The 25,787-nt window shown below is 65.3% G+C and overlaps 4 protein-coding genes across 6 annotated transcripts; 1 reads left to right on the top strand and 3 right to left on the bottom strand.

The window, feature by feature from the left end:
- Nucleotides 1-961: 961 nt before the first annotated feature.
- On the top strand, nucleotides 962-3,206 carry LOC309602047 (oxaloacetate tautomerase FAHD2B, mitochondrial-like). Of its 3 annotated transcripts, XM_082335348.1 has the most exons (8): nucleotides 962-985; nucleotides 1,482-1,846; nucleotides 1,917-2,133; nucleotides 2,205-2,264; nucleotides 2,346-2,508; nucleotides 2,687-2,795; nucleotides 2,876-2,963; nucleotides 3,076-3,206. In XM_082335348.1, the coding sequence occupies exons 2-8, from the start codon at nucleotides 1,662-1,664 to the stop codon at nucleotides 3,136-3,138; spliced, it is 885 nt and encodes a 294-aa protein (XP_082191474.1). In that variant the 5' UTR covers nucleotides 962-985; nucleotides 1,482-1,661; the 3' UTR covers nucleotides 3,139-3,206. The 3 variants fall into 3 exon arrangements, with proteins under 3 accessions (XP_082191474.1, XP_082191472.1, XP_082191473.1); XM_082335346.1 differs by having other exon boundaries at nucleotides 2,205-2,508; XM_082335347.1 differs by lacking the exon at nucleotides 962-985 and having other exon boundaries at nucleotides 1,405-1,846; nucleotides 2,205-2,508.
- A 47-nt stretch (nucleotides 3,207-3,253) lies between these two features.
- On the bottom strand, nucleotides 3,254-10,632 carry LOC309601833 (glycerol-3-phosphate acyltransferase 2, mitochondrial-like; the record flags this gene model as incomplete). Its single annotated transcript, XM_082335008.1, is given in 20 exon segments — nucleotides 3,254-3,370; nucleotides 3,445-3,500; nucleotides 3,626-3,679; nucleotides 3,863-3,983; nucleotides 4,060-4,188; nucleotides 4,338-4,415; nucleotides 4,526-4,674; nucleotides 4,741-5,005; nucleotides 5,108-5,178; nucleotides 5,562-5,680; nucleotides 5,772-5,857; nucleotides 6,138-6,248; nucleotides 6,360-6,566; nucleotides 6,734-6,833; nucleotides 6,994-7,172; nucleotides 7,175-7,313; nucleotides 8,217-8,345; nucleotides 8,842-8,952; nucleotides 10,207-10,280; nucleotides 10,519-10,632. Coding segments are annotated over 20 exon segments (2,409 nt in total).
- A 6,079-nt stretch (nucleotides 10,633-16,711) lies between these two features.
- Nucleotides 16,712-18,246, bottom strand: LOC309601664 (alpha-2B adrenergic receptor-like). The gene has a single exon (XM_082334828.1). It carries the CDS (start codon nucleotides 18,092-18,094, stop codon nucleotides 16,949-16,951), a length of 1,146 nt encoding a protein of 381 aa, XP_082190954.1. The 5' UTR covers nucleotides 18,095-18,246; the 3' UTR covers nucleotides 16,712-16,948.
- A 1,213-nt stretch (nucleotides 18,247-19,459) lies between these two features.
- On the bottom strand, nucleotides 19,460-25,731 carry LOC309601818 (ELMO domain-containing protein 3-like). Its single transcript, XM_082334973.1, is given in 11 exon segments — nucleotides 19,460-20,226; nucleotides 21,001-21,128; nucleotides 21,274-21,350; nucleotides 21,974-22,104; nucleotides 23,525-23,647; nucleotides 24,007-24,130; nucleotides 24,313-24,326; nucleotides 24,329-24,451; nucleotides 24,797-24,859; nucleotides 25,184-25,253; nucleotides 25,557-25,731. Coding segments are annotated over 11 exon segments (1,128 nt in total). The 5' UTR covers nucleotides 25,632-25,731; the 3' UTR covers nucleotides 19,460-20,026.
- Between the last annotated feature and the right edge of the window lie 56 nt (nucleotides 25,732-25,787).

The raw sequence follows: 25,787 nt of genomic DNA, 5'->3' as shown, positions 1-25,787 counted from the left end.
AAGAGACGAGAAGAAATACAGACGACTTTGCCGGTTCGTCCACCTGAGCCCTTCCCGGCACGGCGCCGGGCCATGCCCGCCCCGCAGGCCGGACAAATTTGGGGAGGCAGAGCCCCCCAGAAGCAAGGATCCCTCAGCCGCGGGTGGTGCAGGGGGCCCCGGGACGGGACCCTCCGGGGAGGGGGTTTCTGTATCGCAGCCGGGAAACGGCAGCAGCCGAAGGCCGAGGGAAAGCGGAGGAACCGCCTCTCCCCGCCACGCACCGCTTAGGGGGACCCGCAGCCAGGGGAAAGGCCGCTCCCCGCCCTCCGGCGGTATGAGGAGAGAGCGTTTATTTTCTAAATAAAAGAAATGGCGATGATGTAGGGATGAACCGTGCCGCCCGGGGAGCCGAGGGGGAAGCCAGGGCCGCGCACAGCCCCGGCAGGGCCGGAGAGGGCGACCCCGGGCCCCGGGGTGGTGGCGGCAGAGGCGGGACGCGGCCGGGAGGGTGATTTGGGTTATTTCTGCTGTTTTTCTCCTCTCAAACGGGCCGGGGAGGCCAGGCCGCGCCTCAGCCAGGCCCCCGCCCCGGCCCCCCGCCCCGGCCCGGCCCCCTCCTCCGCAGCCGCCTGTTGCTCGTTCACTCACTGCGTGTTTCCATGAAATAAAGGTGAGAAACACCCGCCTCGGCCCGGCTCGCTCCCGCCGCGGCGCTCCGCCGGCCCCGGCCTCGGCGCCGTCATGGCGGCGCTGTCATGGCGGCGGGGCGCCGTCATGGCGGCCGCTCCCCGTATCCTAGCAACGCCGCTGCCCCGCCCCTCCGGCGAGGGGGAGGCGTGGCCGAGCGCCGCCGGCTCTCATTGGCGGCGAGGCCGGCGCGGCCCCGCCTTCGCCGCCCTCGCATTGGTCGGGCGGGAGGGGCGGGGACTCGGCGCGGCGGGGACCTTCACGCGGGTGGCGCGGGGTCGGCGCGTGCCGAGAGAGGGGTGACGCAGCGCGTGACGTAGGTGTGCCCCCCCCCCCGGGATCGGGGAATCCCTGGGATCGGGGGGGGGGGGGGAATCCCCTGGGATCAGGGGGATCCCTGGGATGGGGGGGGGATCCTCGGGACCAAGGGAGTCCCTGGCGCTGGGCTGAGCGGGATCGGGGGGGATCCCCTGGGACTGGGGGGGATCCTTGGGATCAGGACTGTGTGGGATCAGGGGGAGGGATCCCCCAGGGCTGGGGTTGCGTGGGATCGGGGGGATCCCTGGGAGCGGGGCTGCGCAGGGTGGCAGGGATCCCCCAGGATCTGGGCTGTGTGGGATCAGGTGATCCGCTCCCCCTCCTCTGGTGTGCTGGGAGATCCCATCTCTCCCCTGGATCTGTCCCATGCTGGGATCCATTCCCTGCCGTGGGAGGGTTTCGCTGCCATACTGGGGATCTGCTCTGTGCTGGGATCTTCCCCCTGGGGAGGGATCCACCGGGGACCCTGGTGCTGGGATCTCCCTTCCCTGCAGGATCCCTCGGGTGCCGGATCCACCCCTTCCCCACGGCAGGGTGCCAGCCCCCCAGGATCGCTCCCCGTGCCGGGGGTCAAAGTCCCCAGCCCCACGCACCCCGGGGTGGGGGCCATGGCCAGTGCCGGGATCCACTGAGGGCAGGATCCCAAGGATCCGGTGGCCGGTGCCCGCAGGCGGATGCGGCTGGCGGGGGCCATGCGGCTGGTGCGGTTCCGGGGGCCCGGGGGGGCCGAGCCCCGGCTGGGGCTGGAGGAGGCGGCCGGGGGGAGCCTGGTGGACCTGAGCGCGGCGGAGCCGGCGCTGCCCCGCTCCATGCGCGCCTTCCTGGAGAGCGGCCAGGGCGGCCTGGCCCTCGCCCGAAGGTGGGTGCCCCTACGCCGGCGGCCGCGGCGCGGGACGCGGCCCCGGCGCTGAGCCCCCCCGGCCCCGCAGGGCGCTGGAGTCGGGGCGGCACCGGCTGCCGCGGGGGACGGCGCGGCTGCTGGCGCCCATCGGGGACCCGGAGAAGGTGATCTGCGTGGGGCTCAACTACCGCGACCACTGCCTGGAGCAGGACGTGAAGGTCCCCAAGGAGCCCATCATCTTCAGCAAGTTCCCCAGCGCCATCATCGGGCCCTTCGATGACATCATACACCCCGAGGAGAGCAGCGTGAGTACCCCCGCGCCGTGCCCCCTGCGCCGTGGGGTGCGGCCCCTCCGAGCCCCCGTCTTCTCCCGCAGGAGGTGGACTGGGAGGTGGAGCTGGCTGCCGTCATCGGGAAGAAGGGGAAGCACATCGAGGTACCCCCGCCCTGCCCCTCCTCCTCTCGGGGGTCCCCCGGGTTAAGTGAGACCCCGTTGTCACCCCCCCTCCACCCCAAGGAGTCGGCGGCGCTGGACCACGTCGTGGGCTTCACGGTGGCCAACGACGTCAGCGCCCGGGACTGGCAGATGAAGAGGAACGGGAGGCAGTGGCTGCTGGGGAAAACCTTCGACACCTTCTGTCCCCTGGGGCCGGCTCTTGTCACCAAGGACGCGGTGGCAGGTGGGGACAGGACGGGGACAGGACAGGGACTCTCCTGGCTAACGTAGGAGGCAGCGGGCGCCAAATTTGCCCAAAAGCATCCACATTTTCCTGTGGTGGGGGGTTCCCGGCAGCGGGGGCCCCGCGGCGCTGTCCCCATGTCCCCTCCCAGGGTGACGCGTCCCCTCTGTCCCCGCAGACGTCCACAACCTCAGCATCCGCTGCAGCGTGAACGGGCGGCTGATGCAGGACAGCAGCACCAGCCAGCTCATCTTCAGGCTGCCCAAACTCATCGCCTGGGTCTCCCGGTAGGCGCCGACGGCACCCCACCGCTCCCCAGGGGCTCAGGGGGTGACGGCTGTCACCGCCTGTGTCCCCCCCACCCCAGGTTTGTCACGCTGGTCCCCGGGGACATCCTCCTGACAGGAACCCCTCCTGGCGTGGGGGTCTTTCGGAAGCCCCCCGTGTTTCTTAAGGTGAGGGAAAGGGGGGGCTGCAAATAGGGTTGGGGGGGGCAGAGCGGGGACATACAGGACCCCGCGGGGGACAAGGCGACGGGGGCTGCCAGCGTCCCCCTGCCCCTCGCAGAGAGGAGACGAGGTGCGGTGCGAGATCGAGGAGCTGGGCGCCATCTGCAACAAGGTGGTGTGAAGAGGGAGATGCCAAATCTCACCCCGATTCGCCTGCCTTCCCCTTCAATAAACGCACGAGGCCGGTCGGGTACCTGCTCCCAGGTTTATCGGCACCACGGCGGCCGCGCCGGCGCCTACGGCTGGGTGAACTGCTGGATGAAGGCTTCCAGCTTCTCCCGGCTGGCGCGGGAGCGGAAAGGCTGGGCGAGGTGGAGCAGGGGGCCGGCGGGGGTCCGCGCCTCCTCCAGCACCTGGGGAGGGAGAGGAGCGTCGCGGCGGGGTAGTTCAAGGTTGGGGGGGCCAGCAGAGCCTCGGGGGTACTTACCCCCATCTCCTTGAAGGTCTGCAGGGAGCTCAGGGCCAGGCTCCTGTTGGGGGGCTCTGGAGGGAGAGAAATCCCCAAGGGAGCACCCGCATCCCACCCTCCGGGCACCCCCGGCCCGGCTTTTGGGGGTGCTGACCCCAAAGCGGGAGGGAGGCCCCGTCCGCCCCCCACCCCAACTCACCGAAACCGTCCTCCTCGGCCAGGAACTGCAGCAGCGACTCCACGCAGGCGGCCTCTGGGGTTGGGGAGACAGGAGGGGGTCAAACCCCAGCTCCCAGGGGGGCACAGCCCCGCTCTGGTCCCGGTGCAGAGCCAGGGCTGACAGGGAGCTTCGGCTGTGCCTCAGTTTCCCCCAGAGCCAAGCCAAGTGGGGCTGGTGGGGTCGGAGAAGCGGTTGCCCAGGCCCAGGGGGTCTTACCAGGCTGGGGCCAGCTGGGTCGGTCCAGGAAAGCCACGGCTCTGGCGTAGGTCCTCAGCACGGGGCTCAGGAGCCGGCAGAGGAAGAGGAGGAAGCCGGGCGAGCCCTGGGGCTCCCTGAGCTGGACGGGGGAAGCCAGAGTTTGGGGAGACCATCCTCACCCTGCCACGGGGGCAGCCGGGGGACACCCCGTGTACCTTGAAGCAGCGCTTGGGGACCTCGTCCTCGCTGTCACTGTCGCTGTCGGTGAAGTCCGTCCCTGTCCAGGGCCGTCGCTTGCAGAAGGGCCGTGGGGCCAAGTCGCAGACCCAGCGCTCGCTTTCCGGCTGTGGGGACAAGCCAGGAGCGGGGACCTTTGATGCCACCCCGCAGGGACCCCGGTTCCTCATCCCCTTCCCAGCTGGGGCCGGAGGGCGCAGCAAGGGCTGAGCTGCTCATCTGCGGCGCGGGGAGGGGGTCCCGGCGGGGCGCCCACCTCTTCGGCCTCCAGCAGCCCGCAGAGAAGGAGCTTGTCCACAATGTCCTGGCTCCGGCAGTCCAGGGGCTGGCAGGGCTGAGGAAGAGGAGGAAAGGGGCTGGCAGGGAGCTGGATGTCCCCACGGGCAGCGGTGACAGGCCACTTCCACGCGATGGCAGTGCCACCCCGCGCCGCCAGCCCCTCACCTGGAACCCCAGCAGGTTTGGGGGCAGCAGCCGGAGCAGCTCCAGGGTCTTGCGGTGCAGCTCGTCCTGGCTGAGCACGATGCCGGAGGGTCCGATGGTCGCCCCCAGGAAGGGCAGCATCTCCAGCAGCAAGGCGCGGATGGCGCAGGCTGCCAGGAAAACGGTGTCACCGATTCCCCCCCGCCGTCACCGATCCCCCGCGCCTCGCTCCTCACCTCCCACCGCCTCGCTGGCAAAGACAGGCAGGATGGCAGCGCTGTGCTGGCCCAGCTCCCTCAGGGCCTCCGCCGAGGCCTCGGGGACCACCAGGACGTCACCGAGGGGGGAGAGGTGGTAGAGGGCGAGGCGGGCTCCGAGCAGGACGAGGCTGTGCCGCACCAGGGCACGGAGCTGCCCCGAGAAGCCCACGTCGCGCTGGCGCAGCAGGATCTCCTCCAGCAGCCAGGCGAAGTCCAGCATCAGCCGGGAGAGGAAGACGCCCTGGAGGAAGAGGAGGATGAGCTGGCCCCCTGCATGGCGGGGGTGGCTCTGGAAGTCTTCCTCCAAAGGAGGCGGAGGAACCTGGACACATCCTTGTCTCACCTCCCGGTGCTTGTGCAGCAGCAGCGCGGACGTGATCCCCACAGCCATGACGGCGGAGCAGGCAACACCATCTGCCAGGGAGCCAGAGGCGCTCGTTAGCCATCAGGGGATTAGCCCCCCGCCCCGAGCCCGAAGGGGAGAGAAGGCAGCGGGGGTGACATCCCGAGGGACGTCACCCAGCGGGTGCCGGGCCGCTTTACCCCCCTGCCAGCCCCCGGTTGCCTACACTCTCCCTTTCCAGCCGGGGAACAGGCGCTGCCAGGCAGCCATCACCCCGCCGCCTGCATCACCGCAGCGCCCCAAAATAACCGGTAACGGCACAGCCGCCTCCGCGCCGGTGAGAGCGCGAGGGGCGACCCTGGCAGGACCAGGTGAGCGCGGCTGAGCTGCAGCCCTGCGCGGACAGGCAGACGGCGGGAGGACAGACTCCTGCCTGCCCCGGCAGACCCCTCACCGCTCAGGGAGTGCAGGCCAAGCTCGGTCACCAACATTTCCTCTTCTGCCTCCAAGCCGGCGGCTGTTGCGGGGCCAGGACCCCAGATCTCTGCTTTCTTGCCATCCAGCTGGCTGGGCCTGGAGAAAATGGGGTGAGAGGGGTGAGGAAGCGGGGCCGGGAGCAGACATCGGAGGCGAGACGCTGCCCCGAGGCTCGGCTCCCGCTTACCACGTGCCAAGGATGGTGGGCAGCAGCAGCTCCTCCAGCGGCTTCCCCTTGCAGCTCTGCCTGACGAGGTTTGTGGCCGCGAACTCCTGGGAAGGAGGACAAACGAGCCTGTGGGTGCTCGCAGCCCTCTGCGCCAACGAGCTGACTCGGTCCCTTGGGTCCCCAGGGCCCACGAGCACTGCCCCATTGCCCCAGCAACCCCCCAGCTTCCCCTAAAGGTGGGCTCACCGGATCCCCTGGAGAACACCGGATCCCCTCCAGCCACCCCAAAGCCCTCAGTCCAAGCCGCCAACATCACGGCAATAAACCCTCCAGGGCCGAGACGGATCCAGCCAGGGGCCCCGGCTGGAAACCCGGCTGCCGTACCTGTAAGGAGAAGGGCTCGGCGAAGTCCACCCGGGCGCAGCCGCGGTTTCGGCACGCAGCCCAGCACGCTGCCCAGAGGCACGCACCGAGGCCGAGGGGCTGAGCACCGTGCTAGGAAGAGAGGGGACCAAAGCGTTAATGGGGTGATGGCGGGCAAGCGCCGCTCCCCAGGGACACACCGAGCCATTTGGGTGCTGCACCCACACCGGCAAGACCTCTCACCGCTCCTTCCCGGTGCAAACCGCCGGGGACCACGTCGTAGGCGATGCCCACGGGCACCAGGAGGACGTCGGGGACGGCGCCGTCCCGCACGGCTCGGTAGACCAGGGCCAGCCACTCGCGGGCAGGGGCGGAGAGGCGCAGGGCGACGGGGGGCTCTTCCAGGAAGATGAGCAGAGGCTGTCGGCTCCTCAGCACCTCCTCGACGTACTGGTGGGGGAGACGGGGTGAGGCTGGGGGTACCGGCGGCACCCTGGGGATGCACAGCCAAAAGGCTTGGCCAGCCTGGGGTTGAGACACCCCTGGACGCCTTCGCCGAGCGCTTTCGGAGCTCGGGGGGATGTTTCATCCCTCCCAGCACCCCAGGCTGGACCTACCGCGGCCAGGACAGCCCCCCGGAGCCCTTCGTCCCAGTCACTCGGTGTCTGCTCCATCCTTGAAGGCAGGAAAATCCCTCCCAGGCGGCCGAGCAAGGCTCTGCAGGGGAAAGAAGACACCACTGGCACCCACCTTGCACAGGGCCACGTCCCCCCCAGCTCCCCACGCCGGCTCAGGGGCTTTGCAAGCGCAATTCCCTCTTGCATATACAGGGAGCTGGCCACGTGCCGGGCTCCAGCGGGCATCTGCCGTGCCTTACCGGAGGCGAGGGCTGCAGGGCTGGCCGCCCACCGTCACCCTGGGCACCCCCAGCCCCTGGGAGAAGAGGAGGAAGGACAGGAGCAGCCCATCCAGCTGGGATTTGTGCGTTGAGAGGAAAACCAGCGGCACGCCGGGCTGCGAGGAAGGCGGCCAGGGCTCAGCGCCCGCTGTGCCAACAGTGAGGCGCGGGGTCGAGCGTGGCTCGCTGGGCTCCCTACCGTCCTGGTGGCCCGCAGCACCATCTCCAGCTGCCCTCGGTGGAGCTGCACGCTGAGGAAGAGGCGGTTCAGGAGCCTGAGCAGGGCCCAGCTGCACAGCCTGCAGGAAAACAAGCAAGTGAGCAGCCCCGCGGGGGCCGTGGCTGCCCCCAAGCCCCCCCCGGAGACCTTACCCAGGCCACCCCTCCCTGCCTCAGTTTCCCCATCCAGGCAGCAAAGGGGGTTGCATGAGACAGCTCAACTCGAAATGTCACTTCTCAGCTCCCGTAAAGCAAATAAACAGCTTTATTATAAATTAAGTTAAAACATTAAAGGCTGGATGTGACAAGACCACCCCCTTCTCCCCCCCGGCAACAAAAGCTGAAGTCAATTACCCCTCCATCTCCCCGTCCTCCCGCACGCTGTTTACGGGAAGGATCCGAAGGCTTTTATCCCCTGGGTAATTTCTTCCCTTTAAATACTTCAGACTGCTCAGAGGGTTCTTTTATTACAGCTCAATCAGACAAGCAATTAGGCTACAATGCAACCTTTAATTGCCAATTTCTCAATGACAGGAGGAAAAAAAAGAGAGGAGAGAGAGAAAGGAAAAGTTCCCTTTTGCTTTGCTTTGATTTCCATCCTCCCAGTGGTTTTTTTTTTCCTCCACTCCGGTGTCAGATTCCAGCTCCCTGGAAGAAATTGGGGGAAATATCCCCAGGGAGCTGCGCGGGACCCCAGGGGCTGCCTGTCCTGCCGGTGTAGCCCTGGGCAACCTGCACACGCGTCCCCCAAAGGATCCCCGTGTCTCCCCCAAAGGCTGGCTCGTGGGAGCGAGGCACCGAGCCACCGCTGAAAGCCCATCTGAAGGGGCTTAACGCACAAGTTCAGAGCATAAGAGACCTGGAGTGGAGGAGAGGGACTGGGAATGCCCCATCCAGGAACCGGGATCCCTCCAGGTGGAGATGGGAGATGCCCATGAAGGGGGATCCGCACCCACAACCCTCCCCGGAGAGAGAGCGCAGACCTCAGCATGAGAAGGGAGAGCGGGGCCTGGATTTCGGCCAGGATCTGGAGTGCTTTCTCCTTCCACCGCCGGTGGGACTCGCCGTCCCCTCTCGAGCCACGGGTCTGGCCGGTAGCAACATCCCGTACCCTGCGGAGAGGGGACGGAGAGGAGGTGGGAAGCAGGAGGCAGAGCGAGGGCTTGAAAAGCATTCTGCGTTACAGTAATTACAATGTACCGGCTGCGGCCTCATGCTGCGTAATTAGCGATGACAACGAGTTAGGTGACAGTTGCCTGACAAGGCCACGTCACCCCAGACACCGCGTGCTCTGGACCAGGCAAGACTGGGAGAGCCTCGGCAGAGCCTGGAGAGCCGGTTCCCCACTGAACTGGGGCACCAAACCCTCTCTGGGGGTGCTGAGCCCGGGGGGAGCGGCTGCAAAGCCCCTTCCTCGGGGGGAGCTTGTGGGAAGGGTGCAGCAGCGAGCAGGAGCTGGCGCGTTTCTTTCCGCCAGGAGCTGACAAGTGCATCCCTCGCTCCGGCGACCAAACGGGATCCCGCAGGATTGGGGGATGAGGCTGCAGGAGCTGGGTCCTGCCAGGGGTGAAGGTGACCCAGGGAGTCCCTCGGGCTGCTCCCACCTACCTCTTGCTGCGGCAGATCCTTGCCGGGAGGTCTCCAGGGGTGTCAGCAGGAATCTTCCAGTCCCAGACAGCGAGGAAACCACAGACCCTTCGGACGAGCCAGCCCCGGTACCTGGGCAGGGAGGGAGACAGTCCCGGTGGTTAGGGGCTTTCCCAGGGTGCTCGGCCTCCCTCAAACCAGCTGTTGGCAAGAATTTGAGGTTTTTCCTCCCTGTTTTACAGCTGGGAAAATGGAGGCACCAGCAGAGTGATGCTCCCGGCCACCCCGGTCCTCACAGCATCGCTCCTCATGTGAGGAGGAAACCTGAAATTGCTAAAAACATGCAGAGGATGCTGCAGAGGTCCCAAATCGGGTACTTTCCCAAATCTGCCCCCAAATCAGAGCTAGGCAGCACCTGAAAGGGACACAAGTGAGGTTTTAGATATCACAGAGCGTGCAGCAACCCAGCGAAAGGGCTGCAGGTGGCCGGAGAGAGACACGGGAGCTTCAGACCTTCGTCTTCCCGCTCGTGCTCTCAGCCACCCATCACCGGGCTCTTTTTAGCCATCCCGCAACTCCCGAGTCGCTGCGAGTGGAGATGAATTATTCAAATAGTTTGAAAGCTGGAGCTGGGATATTTCAAGCTGAATGGAGTATAATGACCCGATTTGGAAAAATACAGCACAAAATTGCTAAGCCACCAGGGACCGCTCAGAAAGGGGAGAGGAACCGAAGGAGTCCAGCACCTCCGGAACAGAAAATATAGCAGGCATTTGGCAAGGAAAGGGGTCCGGGGCTCCACGTCAGCTCCTCGGCCGGAGGAAAAGGCTGGTTGACACCAGCTGGAGGTCTGGAGTTAGGGCCCATGGGGAGGAGGAAGAGCAGGAGGGGTTGGGGAAGAGGCCGTTTCGCCTTTCCCCGGGGGCCGGGAGCCGGGCTCGCTCCAAGCGCTGCGTGCGTGAGCTTGTCCTTGTGCCGAAGCCAGAGAGAAGGAGAATGCCCCCAGCCCCCCCGCCAAGCTCTTCCCAACAGCATCAAGATACCAAGCTTTGTTTAAAAAAAGAAACAACCCCAAATCCTCGACTCTGTGGCCGACTTCTCCTCTCAGCCTGAGCGTGACAGTAGCCAGAGGAACAGACCGAGCCCTCTCCTCTCTGCCAGTATTAACACTCTGCGCTCGGAGATGCAGCTTCCAGCCTCTCAAAATATAATTAACGTAACTCCTTCTTGGACTAATTAGGGAGCAAGGATGATGGAGAGGTGTCCCCATGCTCCTGCAGCCGGGGAAGGGATTTCCACAGGGATTCAGACAAAAGGGAGTATAAAACCTGGGAAAAAACGTGGTTTGCCCAGGGCTCCCCGGCACAGAGCTCGTCCCGGCCTCACCGTGTGTCCTCCTCCGTCACCCGGATGGCGTCGCGGAAGCCGAGGGAGGAGAGCTGCTTGTGGTAGAAGCCATCCTGGAAGGAGAAAGCGGGGTCAGCTCCTAGGGCAGCAGCGGGTCTGCCTTCGAAGGAGGACAGCCCGGAGAGGTGGGGAGGCTTCAGCAGTGCCCGCCCTGCTCCAGCCCCCAGCCCTCCCGCCGGGCACACGGGACCCTTCGGATGGGCCTTGTCCCCTTCACCAGCATCCTGGCATCCCAAATTCCCTTCCCAGCCAGCTCTGCAAAGCCCAGAGCTTCCAGGCCCATGCTCTTACCCAGCTCTTCGGGGTGCAGGTCTGGCAGCAGTGCCCCGAGAACGGACGGTACTTGCCCAGAAAAGGGATGAAAATTTCCAGTTGCTGTCCCGAATCGCAGACCCAGGTTTTCATCTGAGGAGGGAAAGAAAGACAGCGGGGAGGGAGGGATGGCACAAACCCTGGAAATGCCAAATGTTGGTGAATGCTCCCCGAAACACACTCGCACTGCGGGGAAAAGTCCCGTTACTGGGCTTACTGGGGAGAAATAAAGCAAATTTATCTGGGATCAAAGGGGCAGCCACAAAGGGGAGACTCAAGCTGGTTTCCCCTCCGAGGGGACGCTGCCCACCTCTCCGGCCAAGGAGTCGCGTTCGTTTCTCCGCCGCTGCCACCGGAGGAGCGCGGGACCCGGATCCGGTGGGATCGGCACCCCGAGGGGCTCGGGCAGCCGGTTCTGCGCAGGGGCGAGCTCTCGGAGACGCCTCTGGGGAGACACGGGCAAGGGGGGTCAGCGAGAGCCGGGGGACACGCGGGGAGACCCCAGACCCCTCGTCCCCATCCCGCCTGCAGCGACCGAGGCCGGCAGCGAGCGGGAGACCCTCCTGCCACCATAACTGGAGCCATGGGGCAAGGGGCTGACGCAGGATGGGACCCGCAGGGTGCTGGGGAGGAGGCGCCGAGCCCCTCTCCCCATGTCAGGCCTTTGTGGGGACGGGACCTGCTCCTCGGCGGGGAAATGGATGGTTGATAGCACAAAAAGAGAGGGGAAAAAATAAAATAAAAAAAAAAAACAACCCAGCAGCCAACGCGCCAAAAGCCCTCGGGAAAAGAATTTATTCTTCATAATCGAGCTCCGGTGCTGCTACAATTGACTTTTCCCTCCCACACCCTCCTCCCCTCGGCAAGGAGATGCCAATCTGTACCCAAAAACCCCGCAGCGCCCGTGCAGCCTGCCCGAAACGCCCAGATCCCGACCCCGGCATCGCCCACCGGCGCTGGGAGAGGGGCTGCTTGTGCGGGGGACCCCGCGAGGCATCAGGGGCTTTTAAATCACGTCAACCCCTTCCCTTTCTTGTGGGGTAGTTTTAAGGAATGTTATTCCCCCCAAAAAAGAGAGGAGGGAGGAAAACAAAAATAATCTGGTTTTTAAAAGTTGCTGGGGGGTGTAAAGGAAAGGGAGGATGGAGAGAAGGTTTGGGACCCACGGGGAACCCCCCAGCACGAGGCTGCAGCCGGATTCCCCGGGGGTGCTCGCGGCGCCCGGGGATCGGAGCGTCCCCTCGGTGCCCGTCCCTGTCCCCAGGGAGTCGCCCACCGCCGGGACCCACTGCCGCGGGTGGGGGGACGGCGCTGGCAGCCCCCGCCGTGGGGCCGGGGCGGGGGGACGTCCCCAAACCGGGGGGGAAGAGGCGCTGGGACGCTGGGGGGTCCTGGGGAAAAAACCAAGCAGAAGCCAGAAATAGACAGAGAGGCTTGGTTGGACAGCTTCGGGCGGGGGGGGCTGCTGGTGGAGGGACACCCCCGGGGGCCCACGGGCCCTATAGGGTCTGGGGGGGTGGGGTGTAAAACACCCTACAGCCCCTATAGAGCCTTGGGGGGGGGGGGGTAAGACACCCCACAGCCCCTATAGGACCGGGGGGGGGGGGGGGGGTAACACAGCCCACAGCACCTATAGAGCCTTGGTAGGGGGGTAACACGGCCCACAGCCCCATAGGACCTGGGGGGCGGACAGCACACCCCACAGAGGCCCCAGACCCCCTACGCAGCCTCGGCAGGGGGGTAACAGAGCCCCCGCCCCACGGAGCCCCGCCGCCCGCTCCCGCCGCTCTCACCCGCCGCAGGCCCGGCCGCTGCGGCCCGCTCCGCCCCCGGGGGAGCCCGGCCCTGCGGGGCGGCGGGGCCCGGACGGGCAGCCCCGGGGCCCTTTGCCCGCAGCCCTGGCACCCCCTCGGTCCCCATCACCCCCAGCGACATCAGCCCCAAACCCCATCCCGGGGTCCCATTCCCAGCCCAGGTCCCCGTCACCCCCAGCGACATCAGCCCCAAACCCCATCCCGGGGTCCCATTCCCAGCCCAGATCCCCGTCACCCCCAGGGACATCAGCCCCAGCCCCGGTCCCCAGCCCCATCGCCCTTGGGGACATCAGCCCCAGCCCCAGTTCCCAGCCCCATCACCCCCAGGGACACCAGCCCCAGCCCCAAACCCCATCTGGGGGTCCCAGCCCCATCCCAGGTCCCTGACACCCCCCGGGACATCAGACCCAGCCCCATCACTCAGACCCAGCCCCAAACCCCATCCCGCGGTCCCATTCCCATCCCAGGTCCCCGTCACCCCCAGGGACGCAGCCCCAGCCCTGTCCCGGGGTCCCAGCCCCTTCCCAGGTCCCCATCACCCCTGGGGACACCAGCCCCAGTCCCAAACCCCATCCTGGGGTCCCGTTCCCATCCCAGGTCCCCGTCACACCCGCAGACACAGCCCCAGCCCTGTTCTGGGGTCCCAGCCCCATCCCAGGTCTCCATCACCCCCAGGGACATCAGCCCCAGTCTCCAGCCCCATCGCTCAGCCCCAGCACCCCAAACCCCATCCTGGGGTCCCATTCCCATCCCAGGTCCCCATCACCCCCAGGGACACAGCCTCAGCCCTGTCCCGGGGTCCCAGCCCCTTCCCAGGTCCCCAACACCCTTGGGAACATCAGCCCCATCCCAGGTCCCTGTCACCCCTTGGGACATCAACCCCAGCCCCGGTCCGCAGCCCCATCGCCTCTGGGGACACAGGCCCAACCCCAAACTCCATCCCGGGGTCCCATTCCCATCCCAGGTCCCCGTCACCCCCAGGAACATCAGACCCATCCCTGTCCCGGGGTCCCAGCCCCTTCCCAGGTCCCCGACACCCTTGGGAACTTCAGCCCCATCCCAGGTCCCTGTCACTCCTAGGGACATCAACCCCAGCCCCGGTCCGCAGCCCCATCACCTCTGGGGACACAGCCCCAACCCCAAACCCCATCCCGGGGTCCCAGCCCCATCCCAGGTCCCCATCACCCCCAGGGACACCACCCCCCATCCTTGGTCCCCATCCCTGTCACCCCCAGGGCCATCACCCCTCAAAACCTCCAGCAGGGAACCGGGGGAGCCGAAATGGGCTGAATCTGCCCGAAAACACCCCAAAAAAGGCAACATTTTTCACCTGCCTGCTGGGGCTGATGCTCTCACCCACCCGGGGGCTGGCACAGCAAATCTGCCTTTAAGTGCAGCTGAGAGCTTTTATCCCTTAATCGTCCTCTGGTGGGGAAATAATAAGGGGGAAAAAAAAAAGAAAAGACAAGAAAAAAGGAAAGAAAAAAAGAAAAGACAGGAAAAAAGCAAAAACATAAGAAAAAAAACTTATTTACTTGGAAGGGAAGAGGAGGCGGGAGAGCTGGGGGCTGCTGCGATACCCGGGGCTTTGGGGGGCTTTTTAGGGGGCACAAAACAGCGGGGGGAGGCGTCTGGGCCAGATCCTGCCCGCCCTGAGCCCGCCTTCTCCGAAAACGGGCCCCTTCGCACTTTTTCGGGCTTTTTCTCACTTTTTCTTCTGGCTTTTTCTTGCTTTTTCTCACTTTCCGGGGGACCCCAATAACAGCAAAGCATCTTCACGCTGCGTCGCCCATAAAATATCAGTGAAACGGGAAGATTTCAGGCAACACAACCCATTTTTTTTTTTAATTTTTCAATATTTTTAAACACAAATGGGCTGCCGTGGCTCCCCCCCGCGCCACGGTGGCTATGGTTACCGTATCTTCCCTTCCCCGGCTTTTATTGCTCTGCCATTAAACCCAAATACAAATAAAGAGCTTTTGCAGCCGTTCCCAGCTCCTTATTTTTAAATATTTGAACGGGAACGTGCATTTTTTCCCCCGTGAAGAAATAATTTTCCCCCCGCCGGCTTCGCGCCTGACCTTCCTCCGCTGACGAAAGTGGCCAAATTTTGTCAAAACTCCCAAAAATAAAATGAAAGATTGCGGGAGGGATCATCCCAGGCGCCGGCGCCGAGGGTTTTGGCACGTCTATCATGTTATTATGATATTTCATAGTATAATTAACGGGCGCTAATTAAAAGCCCGAAGCCCGGCCTCGGGGGCAAGCCCTAGAGCAGCCCCAGCAGGAGCAGGCTGAGCCCTGGCAAGAACTCATTGCACCTCACAGCATCATCCAAGCTCCCTGTGAGGGCTTCTCACACCAGTTTAAGGCAGCGCCTTCATACTGGTCCCAGTTTGGGTCCTGAGCATCCCCCCAGCCCAGAGCAGCGCCCGGGGGAGGATGTCAGCAATTAATATTTCTGCTCAATTAACTTCCCCCTCCCGTCGCTTCCCCAGCGCTAACGAGGGGATGGCAATTATTCCGGCGGCGATAACGCTGGGGCCGGTGGGTCAGCGGCACGGCGGCTTCACCGCGGGGGTCAGCCGCTGCCCCGAGCGCCGCGGGAGCGGGAATAAACGCCCGCCAACCCGTTTCAACCTGTTTGAACTCGTTTTAACCCATTTTTTCGGCAAAAAGCTCATCCTGCTTGAGTTTCTGCAGCCCTTTTTTTGCAACAAACCTGGTTCTGCTGAATATACGGGGGGTGGAATTAAGGAATCGCCATGGCAACCCGTGGGCTGTTTTGGGGGGATTAGCGGGGAGCAGAAGGGGGAGACATCGGGGGGGCAGAGCCGGCGGCGCTGGGGGTCCGGGGTGGGCAGGGGGGATCGGGTCCCGCTGGGGACAGGCTGGTCCCATGGGGGCCATGCCCAGCCCCACGGGGCCACTCGCAGCCCTGTGGGACCACGGCCAGCCCCACAGGACCCCACACCCCAACACGACGACACCCGGCCCCGCTTCTCCCCGCAGCGACGTGGGGTGCGAAGCGGCCGGCGCAGCTGCGCGGCAGAGGGGCCGCAGCGGGACGCGGCGCCGGAGGCCGGGAGCGGGTCCAGCCGCCCCGGGGCCGGGCTGGCGGGGGTCCAGCGGCTCGGCGTGCGCAGCCCCGCGGCCCCAGCCCCGTTCGCACGACCTCTCCCACCCCGAGCATCCTCCCAGCGCGCCGGGACGGGCCAACGGCCGCCGGCCGTGCCGGGCTCCAGGGGAGGAGGAGAGCAGCCGGGCTGGGAAAGGGCTTCCCAAAAGTTCAGCTGGTTTGGGGTGGGTGGAGGTGACGTCCCGCAGTGGGGCAGGGAGATGGGGCCGACCCCGCCGCTGCGGAGGTGAGATGTCCCCGGCCACGTCCCCCGGCGACGGGGGGTACCGGCGTGGGTGATGGCACCCCAGCATGAGGCGTGATATACTGGTGGGGGTCACCGAGCACTGGTGGGGGTCACTGAGCACTGGTGGGGGTCACCATGCACCATCACAAGTCACGATGCACCAGTAGGGGTCATGATGGACCAGTGTGGCTCACGATGCACTGGTGGGGGTCACGACACCCCGGTAAGGGTCACCACACGCCGGTGTGGGTCACCGTGTGCCATCGTGAGTCATGGTACAGCACTCTGAGTCACGACACACCAGTGTGGTCACAACACGCCGCCATGAGTCATGACACACCAGTGTGGATCGCAATACCCTGCTGTGGGTCGCGATACACTGTCACAAACCACAACACGCCAGCGTGGGTCACGATGCTCCACTGCGACCCATGGTTACGCTTGTGTGGGTCACGATACCGCGGCGTGGGTCACAACACCCCAATGTGGGTCACAACACCCCAGCGTGAGCCACAGCCCACGACCCCCCCGCAGCCCCCAACACGCGTCACCCGTACCCCAGGTGGGCAGCACAACCCTATACGAGACACCAGCGAATCCCCTATAGCAGCCACTGGCGAATCCCCACCCTGCTGGGGTCCCCCAGCACCGGGCTCCGTCCCCGTCCCCCATCGGGTTGAACGTCCTCGGGGCCGGCGGGCGGCAGCTGCAGAGATTTATTCTTTGGGGTTGTTTGGGGCTTTTTTATTTTAATTATCGTTATTTATTCCTTCCCGGGCGCTGCCATAAATAACCGCCCCCTCCCAGACATCGTGTTCCCGCTCCGCCGGCACACATTCCTCCCGGCCGCGCTGACGGCCGTCACGGGCCGCGGCTCTTGTCCCCAGGGACGGGGGGGACGGACACCCCCTGGGACCCCCCACCTCCCCCCCGACAAAAAGTGACATTTTTTTCTTATTACAAAATATCTTTTATTGTTAAAAGGCCACGGCGCCGCCCTGGGGGGGAGGTCTGCCAGGTTGCCACCGGGCCACTGGGGACAGGGGTCGTGGCGCGGTGGCATGTGCCCCCCGCCCCGGGCCCCCAGGGAAATCTGGCAGCGAGAGAAGGCGGGAGGGGAACCCGTCATCGCTTTGGGGGGCTTCAAAGCCCCCCCCAAACCCCAGGGACGCTCCGGGCGGGAAGCGCAGCCGGGAGGAGGAGGAGGAGGAAGGGGGAGGCCAGAGCCCCTCACCAGGGCGTCGGGGCGCGGCGGCGGCAGAGGAGGCGGCGGAAAGCCTTGCGGAAGTCCTGGTTGAAGACGGTGTAGATGACAGGGTTGAGGGAGCTGTTGCAGTAACCGATCCAGAAGAAGAACTGGAAGACGCCGTCGGGGACCTTGCAGCGCCGGGGGCAGAGCGCGCCCAGGCTGTAGAGGAAGAAGAAGGGGAACCAGCAGAGGACGAAGACGCCGATGACCACGGCCAAGACGAAGGTGAAACGTTTCTCCCGGTTGACCTGAGTCTTCCTCCTCCACGGGTTCAGCGCCGGCGGTCGATGTGCCAACACCACCCGCCCCGTCCCGGTGGCCAAGGTGTCCCTGGGGCGTCCCCCGGGCTGCGGGGACCTCCCCGCCCCGGGGCTGGGGGACGTCGGGGGCTCCTCGGGGCTCAGCAGCGAGGTCCTGTCTGCCGGTGGGCCGGTCCCCGGGGCGTCCGCGCCGGCCGGGGGGGGGGCGTTCGGTGGCACCGATCCCGGCGGTTTGGCGCTGGCGGGGCGGGAGCGGTGGCGGCGTTTGGCGATCAGGTAGATGCGCAGGTAGACGAGGATCATGATGAGACACGGGGCGAAGAAGGAGCCGACGCTGGAGGAGAGGACGTACCAGGCCTCCTCGTTGAGCTTGCACTGCGGCCGCTCCCCCGCCGCCGCCTTCTTCTCCCCCTTGTAGACCAAGGGCGGGAGGGAGATGACGGCGGCGATGGTCCAGACGATGAAGATGCTGCACTTGATGCGCCGCGGCGTCCGCTTGGCGTTGTACTCGATGGCGCGGCTGACCGACCAGTAACGGTCCAGGCTGATGGCGCAGAGGTGGACGATGGACGAGGTGCAGAAGAGCACGTCCAAAGCCAGGTAGATCTCGCACCACGTCTTCTCGAAGTACCAGTAGCCCAGGAGCTCGTTGGCCAAGGAGAAGGGGATGATGAGGGTGGCCACCAAGATGTCGGCGGCCGCCAACGACACCAAGAAGAGGTTCTGGGGCGCCCGCAGCGAGCGGCTGCTCAGCACGGCCAGGATCACCAGCACGTTGCCCGTGATGGTGAAGAGCACCAGGAAGGTGATGGCGGCGGCGATGGCGGCGGTGGCTTGCACCGAGTAACCGCCCTCGGGGCCCTCCATGGTCCCGCCGGCTGCGGGCTCCGGCCGCCGGCGCTCAGCGGTGCCCCGGGGTGCGGGAGGACGAGGCCGCAGGGTGCTGGGGGACACCGGCGCCCCTTGCCATGCTGCCCGCCAGGCTGCCTGCCCTGCCTGCTGGTCCCTGCCCTGCCTGCTGGTCCCTGCCCTGCCCGCTCGTCCCTGCCCTGCCTGCCGGCCCCCTGCCCTGCCCGTTTGTCCCTGCCCTGCCTGGTGGTCCCCTTGCCCTGCCTGCTAGTCCCCTTGCCCTGCCCGCTGGCCCCTTGCCCTGCTTGCCGGTCCCTTGCCCTGCTTGCCGGCCCCTTGCCCTGCCCGCCGGCCCCCCTGCCCTGCCCGCCGGTCCCTGCCCTGGTCCCCTTGCCCTGCCTGTACCTCTGCTTTCCCCTGCCTGCACCCCTGCCCTGTGCTGCCTGCAAGTCCCTTACGCTGCCCGCCCTGCCCTGCCCGCCCCCTGCCCTGCCTGCATCCCGGTGCCCCTGCCCTGCCCTGCCCTGCCCGCACCCTACCTGCCGCCGCCGCCGCCGCCGCCGCCGCCGCCGCTGCCGGTGCCGGTGCCGCCGGGCTCTGCGCTGCCGGGCGCCGCCTCCGCGGGTTTTTAAGCGGGAGCGGGGGGGGGCCGAGCCGCCGCCCCCGGGGCGGAACAGGGCGGCACCGGGGGATCAGCGGCCGCCGGCGGGGCCGGGCTCCGCTCCTTCCCCCGCGTCCCCCTGGTCCCCGCGTCCCTTCCCCGCATCCCCCCAAGGTGCTTTTTCTTCCCGCACCCCGTCCCCCCTCCTCCTCCCGCACCTCCACGTGATTTACGCAACAATTCAGTTTTAAGAGAGAAAAAAAAACCCTTTTTGCCCATTTATTCGTTTTTTTCCAGCCAGGGGAACGTTTTCCGGCCCTGCGGGCGCTCGCCTCCTCGGAGGGGCGAGGGCAGGGCTGGGCGACGCAGGGCTCCGCGGCCCCACCAGCTCCCCCTGCTCCGACGCTCCAGCGTCGCTGGACCCCGGCGCTCCAGCTCCGCGCTTTTCGGGGCCTTTTCCCCTCTTTTGCAGGCTGCAGATGCTTTCGGAGCATCTCCAAGCGCCGGCTGAGGGCTGACGGCAGGCACGGAGCAGCCGTTGCCGCTCCCGGCTCGTCCCCATGCTTCCCCCGGGGATGGGGCTGTAATTCGGGTTTCATAAAGGGGGAAACTGAGGCACGGCGGGCTGGGAGGGGAGGCTCCCGGGCGCCAGGCAGACCCCGCTTCGCCCTTCCCCGCAGCGGCCCTCCGCCAGCAGAAACCCTCTCCCCTCACCCCGCCGCAGAAACCAGCGCCAAACCCCGCTCCAAAAGTCTCCGTTAGGCCAAGAAAAGCATTTTTTCCTCCTTTTAATAACTTATTGAGGCGCTGACACAGCCCTCCCGGGGCTGCCGGAGCCGGGAGTCGATGCAGGAGCGCTCTCACCGTGCTCCAGCTCCGCCTGGAGCATCGCCGAACTCTCCTGTGAGGGGTAAAGACAGACGGCAGCGCGGATTCCAGACAGACAGACGGACTACCCCAGCCTGAGGTCAGTGGCTCATAAAAATGCACCCGCTCTGCCACGTTTTCTGCCTTTGCGCCTGGAGATTTCTGCCTGGAGAGGGTCGAGCCCCGCAGCTCGCTCCCGCAATGCCACCAGCGCAGCCGGGGCGAGAGGGGGAAGGAGCGGGCCCCCCTTTCTGGGGCTTTAGGGCAAAAAATCCGCCCTCGACGGCATCCCAGGCGCCCGGCCGCCCTCAGCTCGGTCCCAGACCCTTCCCGTGCCGCGCTTCCCAGGGCAGCGGCCACCTCCCATCGCTCCGCGCCTGCCGCCGCGACCCGCACGGCCCTTCCCGAGCCCCCGAACCAGAGGCGGCGGCGGCCGAGCACCCTCTGCCAGCGGAGCTCCCTGCGGCACGTCTGCCTCGGGCTCAGATCAGTCGGGCTTCCCCCTCCAGCTCAACCTGCAGGTCGCAAACGCTGGTGAAGTCGATCTCCTCGCCGGCCCGGCTGCCGGAGGCGGAGGGAGAGGAGGGCTGCTGAAGGCCGGCTGCTGCGGGGTTTTGGTTCACATAGGCCTCCAGGGATTTCAGGAGCTGCTTCGGTTTCTTTTTGGTGGATAATTCCAGCTCTGGGGAGGTCAGAGGGAAACGCGTGAGGAGAGAGCGAGGTCTGGGACGCAGCGCGCTCCTGGGGTAAGGTTTTGACCCATGTATTATTTCTGGTGGCCCAGCGTATCCCCTCGGGAAAGGCAACGATTTTGTTGTGCTCGGGATGAGAGAGCACGGAAAGCTCTGCACCAAAACCCCCAGCCGAGCTCAACATCAGCCCGAGCCCCCCGAGATCCCCCCGGGAGGGAAAGCCCGGGGAGAGCGGACGGAAGCGGAGCCCGACCGCGACAGCTGGACCCCGATTTAAGAGGGAGCCATTAGCGCGGCGCAGCCGAGCAGCTCTGTTGACACCAGTCTCCTCCGGAGTAAATAACCTCGCTGGTTAATTTAGTGCTCGCTGCGAAAAGCACGCCGTCGGCGACTCCGCTACAAACAGGGCTTACGCAACCGCCCCGCGCGACGCGAGCGAGCCCGGGGAGCGAGAAACGTCCCCGTTGTCACCTGCCTCGCGCCACCGCGACACAGCACCCTTTGAACGCGGCGGGCGCTTCCGCGGGTGCTCACCTTTACGATTTGAGATGCAAAATGGCGGGGAAAAGCACCCCGCAGGGCACTCGGCTCAAGATTGTTGAAAATCTCGGTGTGAGATTAAATGATGAACGGTCGGGGCTTTCTGGGCGCTGGGGCTGGGCTCCGCAGGACACAAACGGGCTGAGAACGCGCCGGGTTTGTCCTCCGGGCCCCGGGTGATTTTCCTCGGCCGGGGAAGGAGGGGAAAGCGCGGGGAAACGCACCCTTTAGGAGGAAGCCGGAGTCGGCGACGGTCTTGTGCTGCCATTTCCAGACGCGGTAGAGCTGCAGAAAGGCCGCCGCGTACAGGTCGTTCAGCACGGCAATGACTTGCTGCCTGCGGTTGCACTCCCTGAAAGGGACAGAGAGGGGTTCAGCTGCCGTTCCGAGCCCCTGGGGAGGGACCCCGCTAGTGGGAACGACGGACAGATGGCTTTTGAGGCCCCCAAAACCCCACCCAGCCCGGCTACAGAGCCGTTGGCCGCTCCCGATCTCACCTGGAGAGACGTTCCTCCCTCAGGGCCTGGAGGACGATGCGGGTGATGTTCACGGACATGATGCAGAAGGGGAAATTCTGCAAAAGAACGAGCGTTATCGCAGCTCGGCTGGCAAAAGGCTCCTCTCTTGCGGCACACGGAGGCGCCCAGACACCTCCAGCCCTTTCGTGCCTCATCCACACGGCCCCAAACCGGGGGGACAGCAGCCACAGGCAACAGATCCACGTAGCAGGATAATAATGCTACAGATACAGGCTCAGATGGATACTGTGGGTCAAGCTGAGCTGATATCCAGGCTTAAACCCAACCATTTCCAAGACCAAAATGCCAAGTTTAAGGAGACGGGCTCCACTCGCTCCCATTTTCAGGCTGCGCCGCTCTTCGCCCGCTTCTCCAGCCCTTTTAACCTGCACAAGTTCAGCTCCGAGCCAGGATCCGGGGAGCAAATCTCCAGTCTCCACCGGGATGCTAAAAATCTCATTCCCAGCATAAAGCCAACACCGGGAGCTTGGCTCCCGCCTCTGATGGGAGCTTTCTGGGGACCACCTTCCTCCCCTTGCCAGCGCGAGGGGGATTAAGCAGCAAAAAAAGGCAAGCCCTTCCTCTGACGGGAAGGATTTTGTGCTTCCCTTCCCCGCGCGTCAGAAATAAAGGGGTGGGCACCCCCACAGGCAGCGAGCGAGGACGGGGAAGGACGTGCCTGGGTTTCGTGCTGGGACAGCTGGAAGATCTCCCGAGCCAGCGGCAGCATCTGAGAGTCCATGACGAAGTATAGCATCTGCATCAGGCCCAGCATCCCCGTCCCTCGCAGGTCAGTCCCGGGATCCGCACCTGGAAGAGCGGGACAGCGCGGTGAAGGCAGGGACAGCCCGGAGTCGCTCTCTGGTCACCCCCCCGCTTCCACGGGCTCTTTATACCCCGTCCCGGTGAATCACAGGGGAATCCCAGTGACTCCCTTCAGGAACCACATCCCGAGGGAAAGCTTTCGGGGAATTTCCCTAACCAGAGCCGAACGGGTGCCGCAGCCTCTTTCGCGTGGGCACTATCAAGCCCTTGCTCTCCCACCCACGCACCCGTTCCCACAGCTTCTCTAGGAATAAGTCGCCCCACGCTCTACCCGCCCCAGGGCTGGTAAGCTAACGCTTCGAACCAGTCGTGCGCTCGCCAGGGCGGAGGACCATTCCCCTCCTCTTGAGGGTTTCAGGCTCCATTAAAACCCGGCCTATTTAACGCGTGAGTCAACCAGCCCGAAACCTCCTGCGAGGCCGCACGTGACAGCTCTAATCACGCTGTTTTTCTTACACAGCCGAGGCTGAAAGCAACCTGCGACGCAACCTTAGTGACAGAGCCCCGACCCGCGCCTCGCTAATAACCCAGCCCTCCGGAGACGGCTCATTAGCCGCAGAGATCGCTCGCTAATGAAGAGCATTAACGGCCCGGGCAAAGCGGTTATACCAACTTCTTGTTATGCCCACGCCAGCTGGACACGGGCAACCGGGGCAGCGGGTATCGGTGTTATCTGGCCAGCCAGTCCAGATGTCGTACTGGTCGTGACAGCTGGCTGGGGCAGCGACAGATCTGCTACGAAACCAGGGCTCAGTATCGGGGCCACTCCTGGTTAATATCAATGGTCTGGACGAGGGGACCGAGCCACTCGCAGTACGGCCGCAGACGACACCAAGTTGGGCGGGAGCGTTGATCTGCGGCCGCCCCTCGAATGCTGTGCTCAGCGCTGGGCCCCTCACCCCAAGGCGGCCATGGAGGGGCTGGAGCGTGGCCAGAGCAGGGCAGCGAGGCTGGGGCAGGGGCTGGAGCACAAGGCTGGGGAGGGAACTGGAACAGGACGAGAGGGAACGGCCTCAAGCTGCACCAGGGCAGGTTTAGGCTGGATATTAGGAAAAACTTCTTCCCCGAAAGGGCTGTCAGGCCCTGGCCCAGGCTGCCCAAGGCAGGGGCTGAGTCCCCATCCCTGCAGGTGTTTAAAAACTGGGTAGATGTGGTGCTCAGGGACATGGTTTAGTAGTGGGCTTGGCAGTGATGGGTTAACGGTTGGACTTGATGATCTTAAGGGTCTTTCGCAACCTAAATGATTCTATGGAACGGCAGCAGGGATGGCAGCTGTGTGAAGGGAGAGGGAATGAGCAGCAAACCCCTTGCGCTGCCCCTGGATCCCACCTCCGGAGGAAGGAACGGGACCAGCACGCTCCCTCTCGGCAAAGGTTGGCCCCAGAGGTCTCTCCCTCTGCCCTACCTTGAAAGCCGAGCTCTTCCCAGTGTGCCCCGTAGCGCGGGCAGCCCAGCCTGGAGCGGGTTAGCTTCTTGTAAATGGTCTGCAGGATTCTCATGTGCACTCTCTGGTTGTCATCCAAACCGCCTGGCGGAGAGAAAACACCCCTCGGCATCTAAACACCACCGCTGGGCATCCCTGCCCCGCTGCCCTTGAGCGCCAGCGCAGAGCCACGGTGGGGAAAGAAACGGCTGCCAGCGTAAAGCCAGAGCCCAGCTGGAAATGAAACCCTGCAGCCAAGAATGGCTTACAGCAACAAGGAGAACACCCCGGCTGTGTTTGTGCTGCTGGAGGGGAGAAGGGAAGGAGAAAAAAAGCTTAGAGGTGCAGAAACACAAGTAATGCTGCACCCCGAGCCCCCCTCGAGTGGCTCCCCACGAAGCTCTCACCACAACGGTGACGCCGGCCGGGCCAGCGGCTCGCGGCGGGGCGGAGGGGACACTCACACTGCGCCATGGCCAGAGCCAGCTCCCGCTCTGCCTGCAGCTGCGGCTGGAGCCGGGGAGGGCCGAAGAGGAAGTGAAGCAGAGCAGCCAGGCCTTGCCTGCGCGCCATCGCCTGGACTTTCTTCTGCGGAGGAGAAAAACACGCAAAGAAACGGTCAGGGCCAGTCCCTCGGGGAATCGGGCAGGAGAGAAACCCGTGGGCAAGCTGGGAGGGACGGGATCACGCGAAGAGCCGAGCCGAGGAAAGGCGGAAGGGAAAGAGGGGAGCGCTGTGCTTTTCCCGCCGCGCTCCCCTCTCCTACTTACTAAAACTACCCCCCCGAGAGAGGGCGAGAGCGCGGGGCCTGCCGTACCCTGCACTCGGAGAGGTCGGCTGTCTGGAAGTACTGCAGTGCTTCGTTGAAGGAGATCAGGGGCGCGGCACCAGCCGCTGTCCCCCCCAGCCCTGCAGGGGGGCAGAGAACGGCATTAGCCCCCCCAGCCTCAGCCCTGCCCTCCGCTCCAGCCTCCCCGTGTGGAAACGAGCTCCCGCCTCAGGCCAGAGCGGCTGTTCCGGAGCAGGAAGCTCGCTCCCAGCTTCCAGCAAGGCAGGGGGGCGAAGACTTGGGGAGCTGGGGGAAGGCAGCGGGTCTCCCGCCCCCTCCAGGCCTTCAGCCCCTTCCCCAGCTCTCCCCCCCCACACACAAATGTCCCCCAGCTGCACACCCAGGTCCCCTCCCCTGCCCAGACCTCCTCTGTCCAACCCTGGAACAACCCCCCTTATCCCCGGCGGTGCCAGCCTCCGCCGTACCTGACTGGATCTCTTCCACAGCCTCCCATTCCTCCTGGGCTCGCCGCAGCTCCTCGCTGACCTCTGCCAAAAGAAAGGCATGCCAGAGGTTGGAGTCTGCTGGGAGCCCGGGGGGCGTCTGCTCCCTTCCCCCGGCACCGCTCAGGCCATCTCGGGGCAGGATTTCCCCTTCTGTGGGGAAATAAATCCTGACCCAGGCCCCCGAGACGCTACGAGGTTTCTCCTTGGCAAATCGGGGACAAAGCGAGGCCAAGGCTTCACCAAGTCGGAGCCAGATTTGCCTGCGAGCCCAGCGCTGGGCTCCTCGGGCTCCCTTTGAGCTCCCCAGGTGTTTCCCCCACCAGAACACAACGAGATCAACACAAAGGCAGCAGAGGAAAAGCTTACCAGCGCCCGTGGGCTGCCCCGCTCCCCGCACCAGAGCCTGCAGGAGCCCATTTTGTCTCAGAGCCGAGATCTACGTGGGGACAGAGAGAGGGGCAGCCGTCACCCACCACAGCAGACCCCGAAAACTGACCACTCCCCGAAATCCTCAGCTCTTCCCTCAGGGGGAACCAGCCCCGTCCTCGGCTCGCGGCCTGAGGACCGCGCCAGCCGGCTGGGCGCATTACCAGCTCGGGTAACGGACAGATCGCTTTCGGTACCCCCGAAAGATCATTTTACACGGACGTAAATGAAGGAGAGCGATGAGGGGTCCCAGAGGGCGGGGGGCGCGGCCGCGGGGCGCACGGCCGCGGCAGGGCTCAGGCCTGACACGCACGGGCAGGGACTTGCCGGGCGGGGGGAACCGCTGCCGCTCCTCAGGCCGCTCCGAGCCCCCGGCGCCGCCGCTCATGCCCTGCGGGGAAGAAGGCGGCCTCCCCCCTCGGCGGGAGCCGCGGCGGAGCCTCAGGCGGCGGGGCCGGGTGGCCCCGGGGGTGTCCCGGGGGGGTGACAGCCCCGCCGGCCCCGCAGGGCCCCTCCGGAGGCCTCGGGCCTCTCCTGCGGCCTA

Source organism: Platalea leucorodia (genome assembly GCF_965183815.1).
Source record: "Platalea leucorodia genome assembly, chromosome: W".
Taxonomy (NCBI): domain Eukaryota; kingdom Metazoa; phylum Chordata; class Aves; order Pelecaniformes; family Threskiornithidae; genus Platalea; species Platalea leucorodia.
Note: the sequence above shows the minus strand (reverse complement) of the source record. Positions and strands in the feature narration are given on the sequence as shown.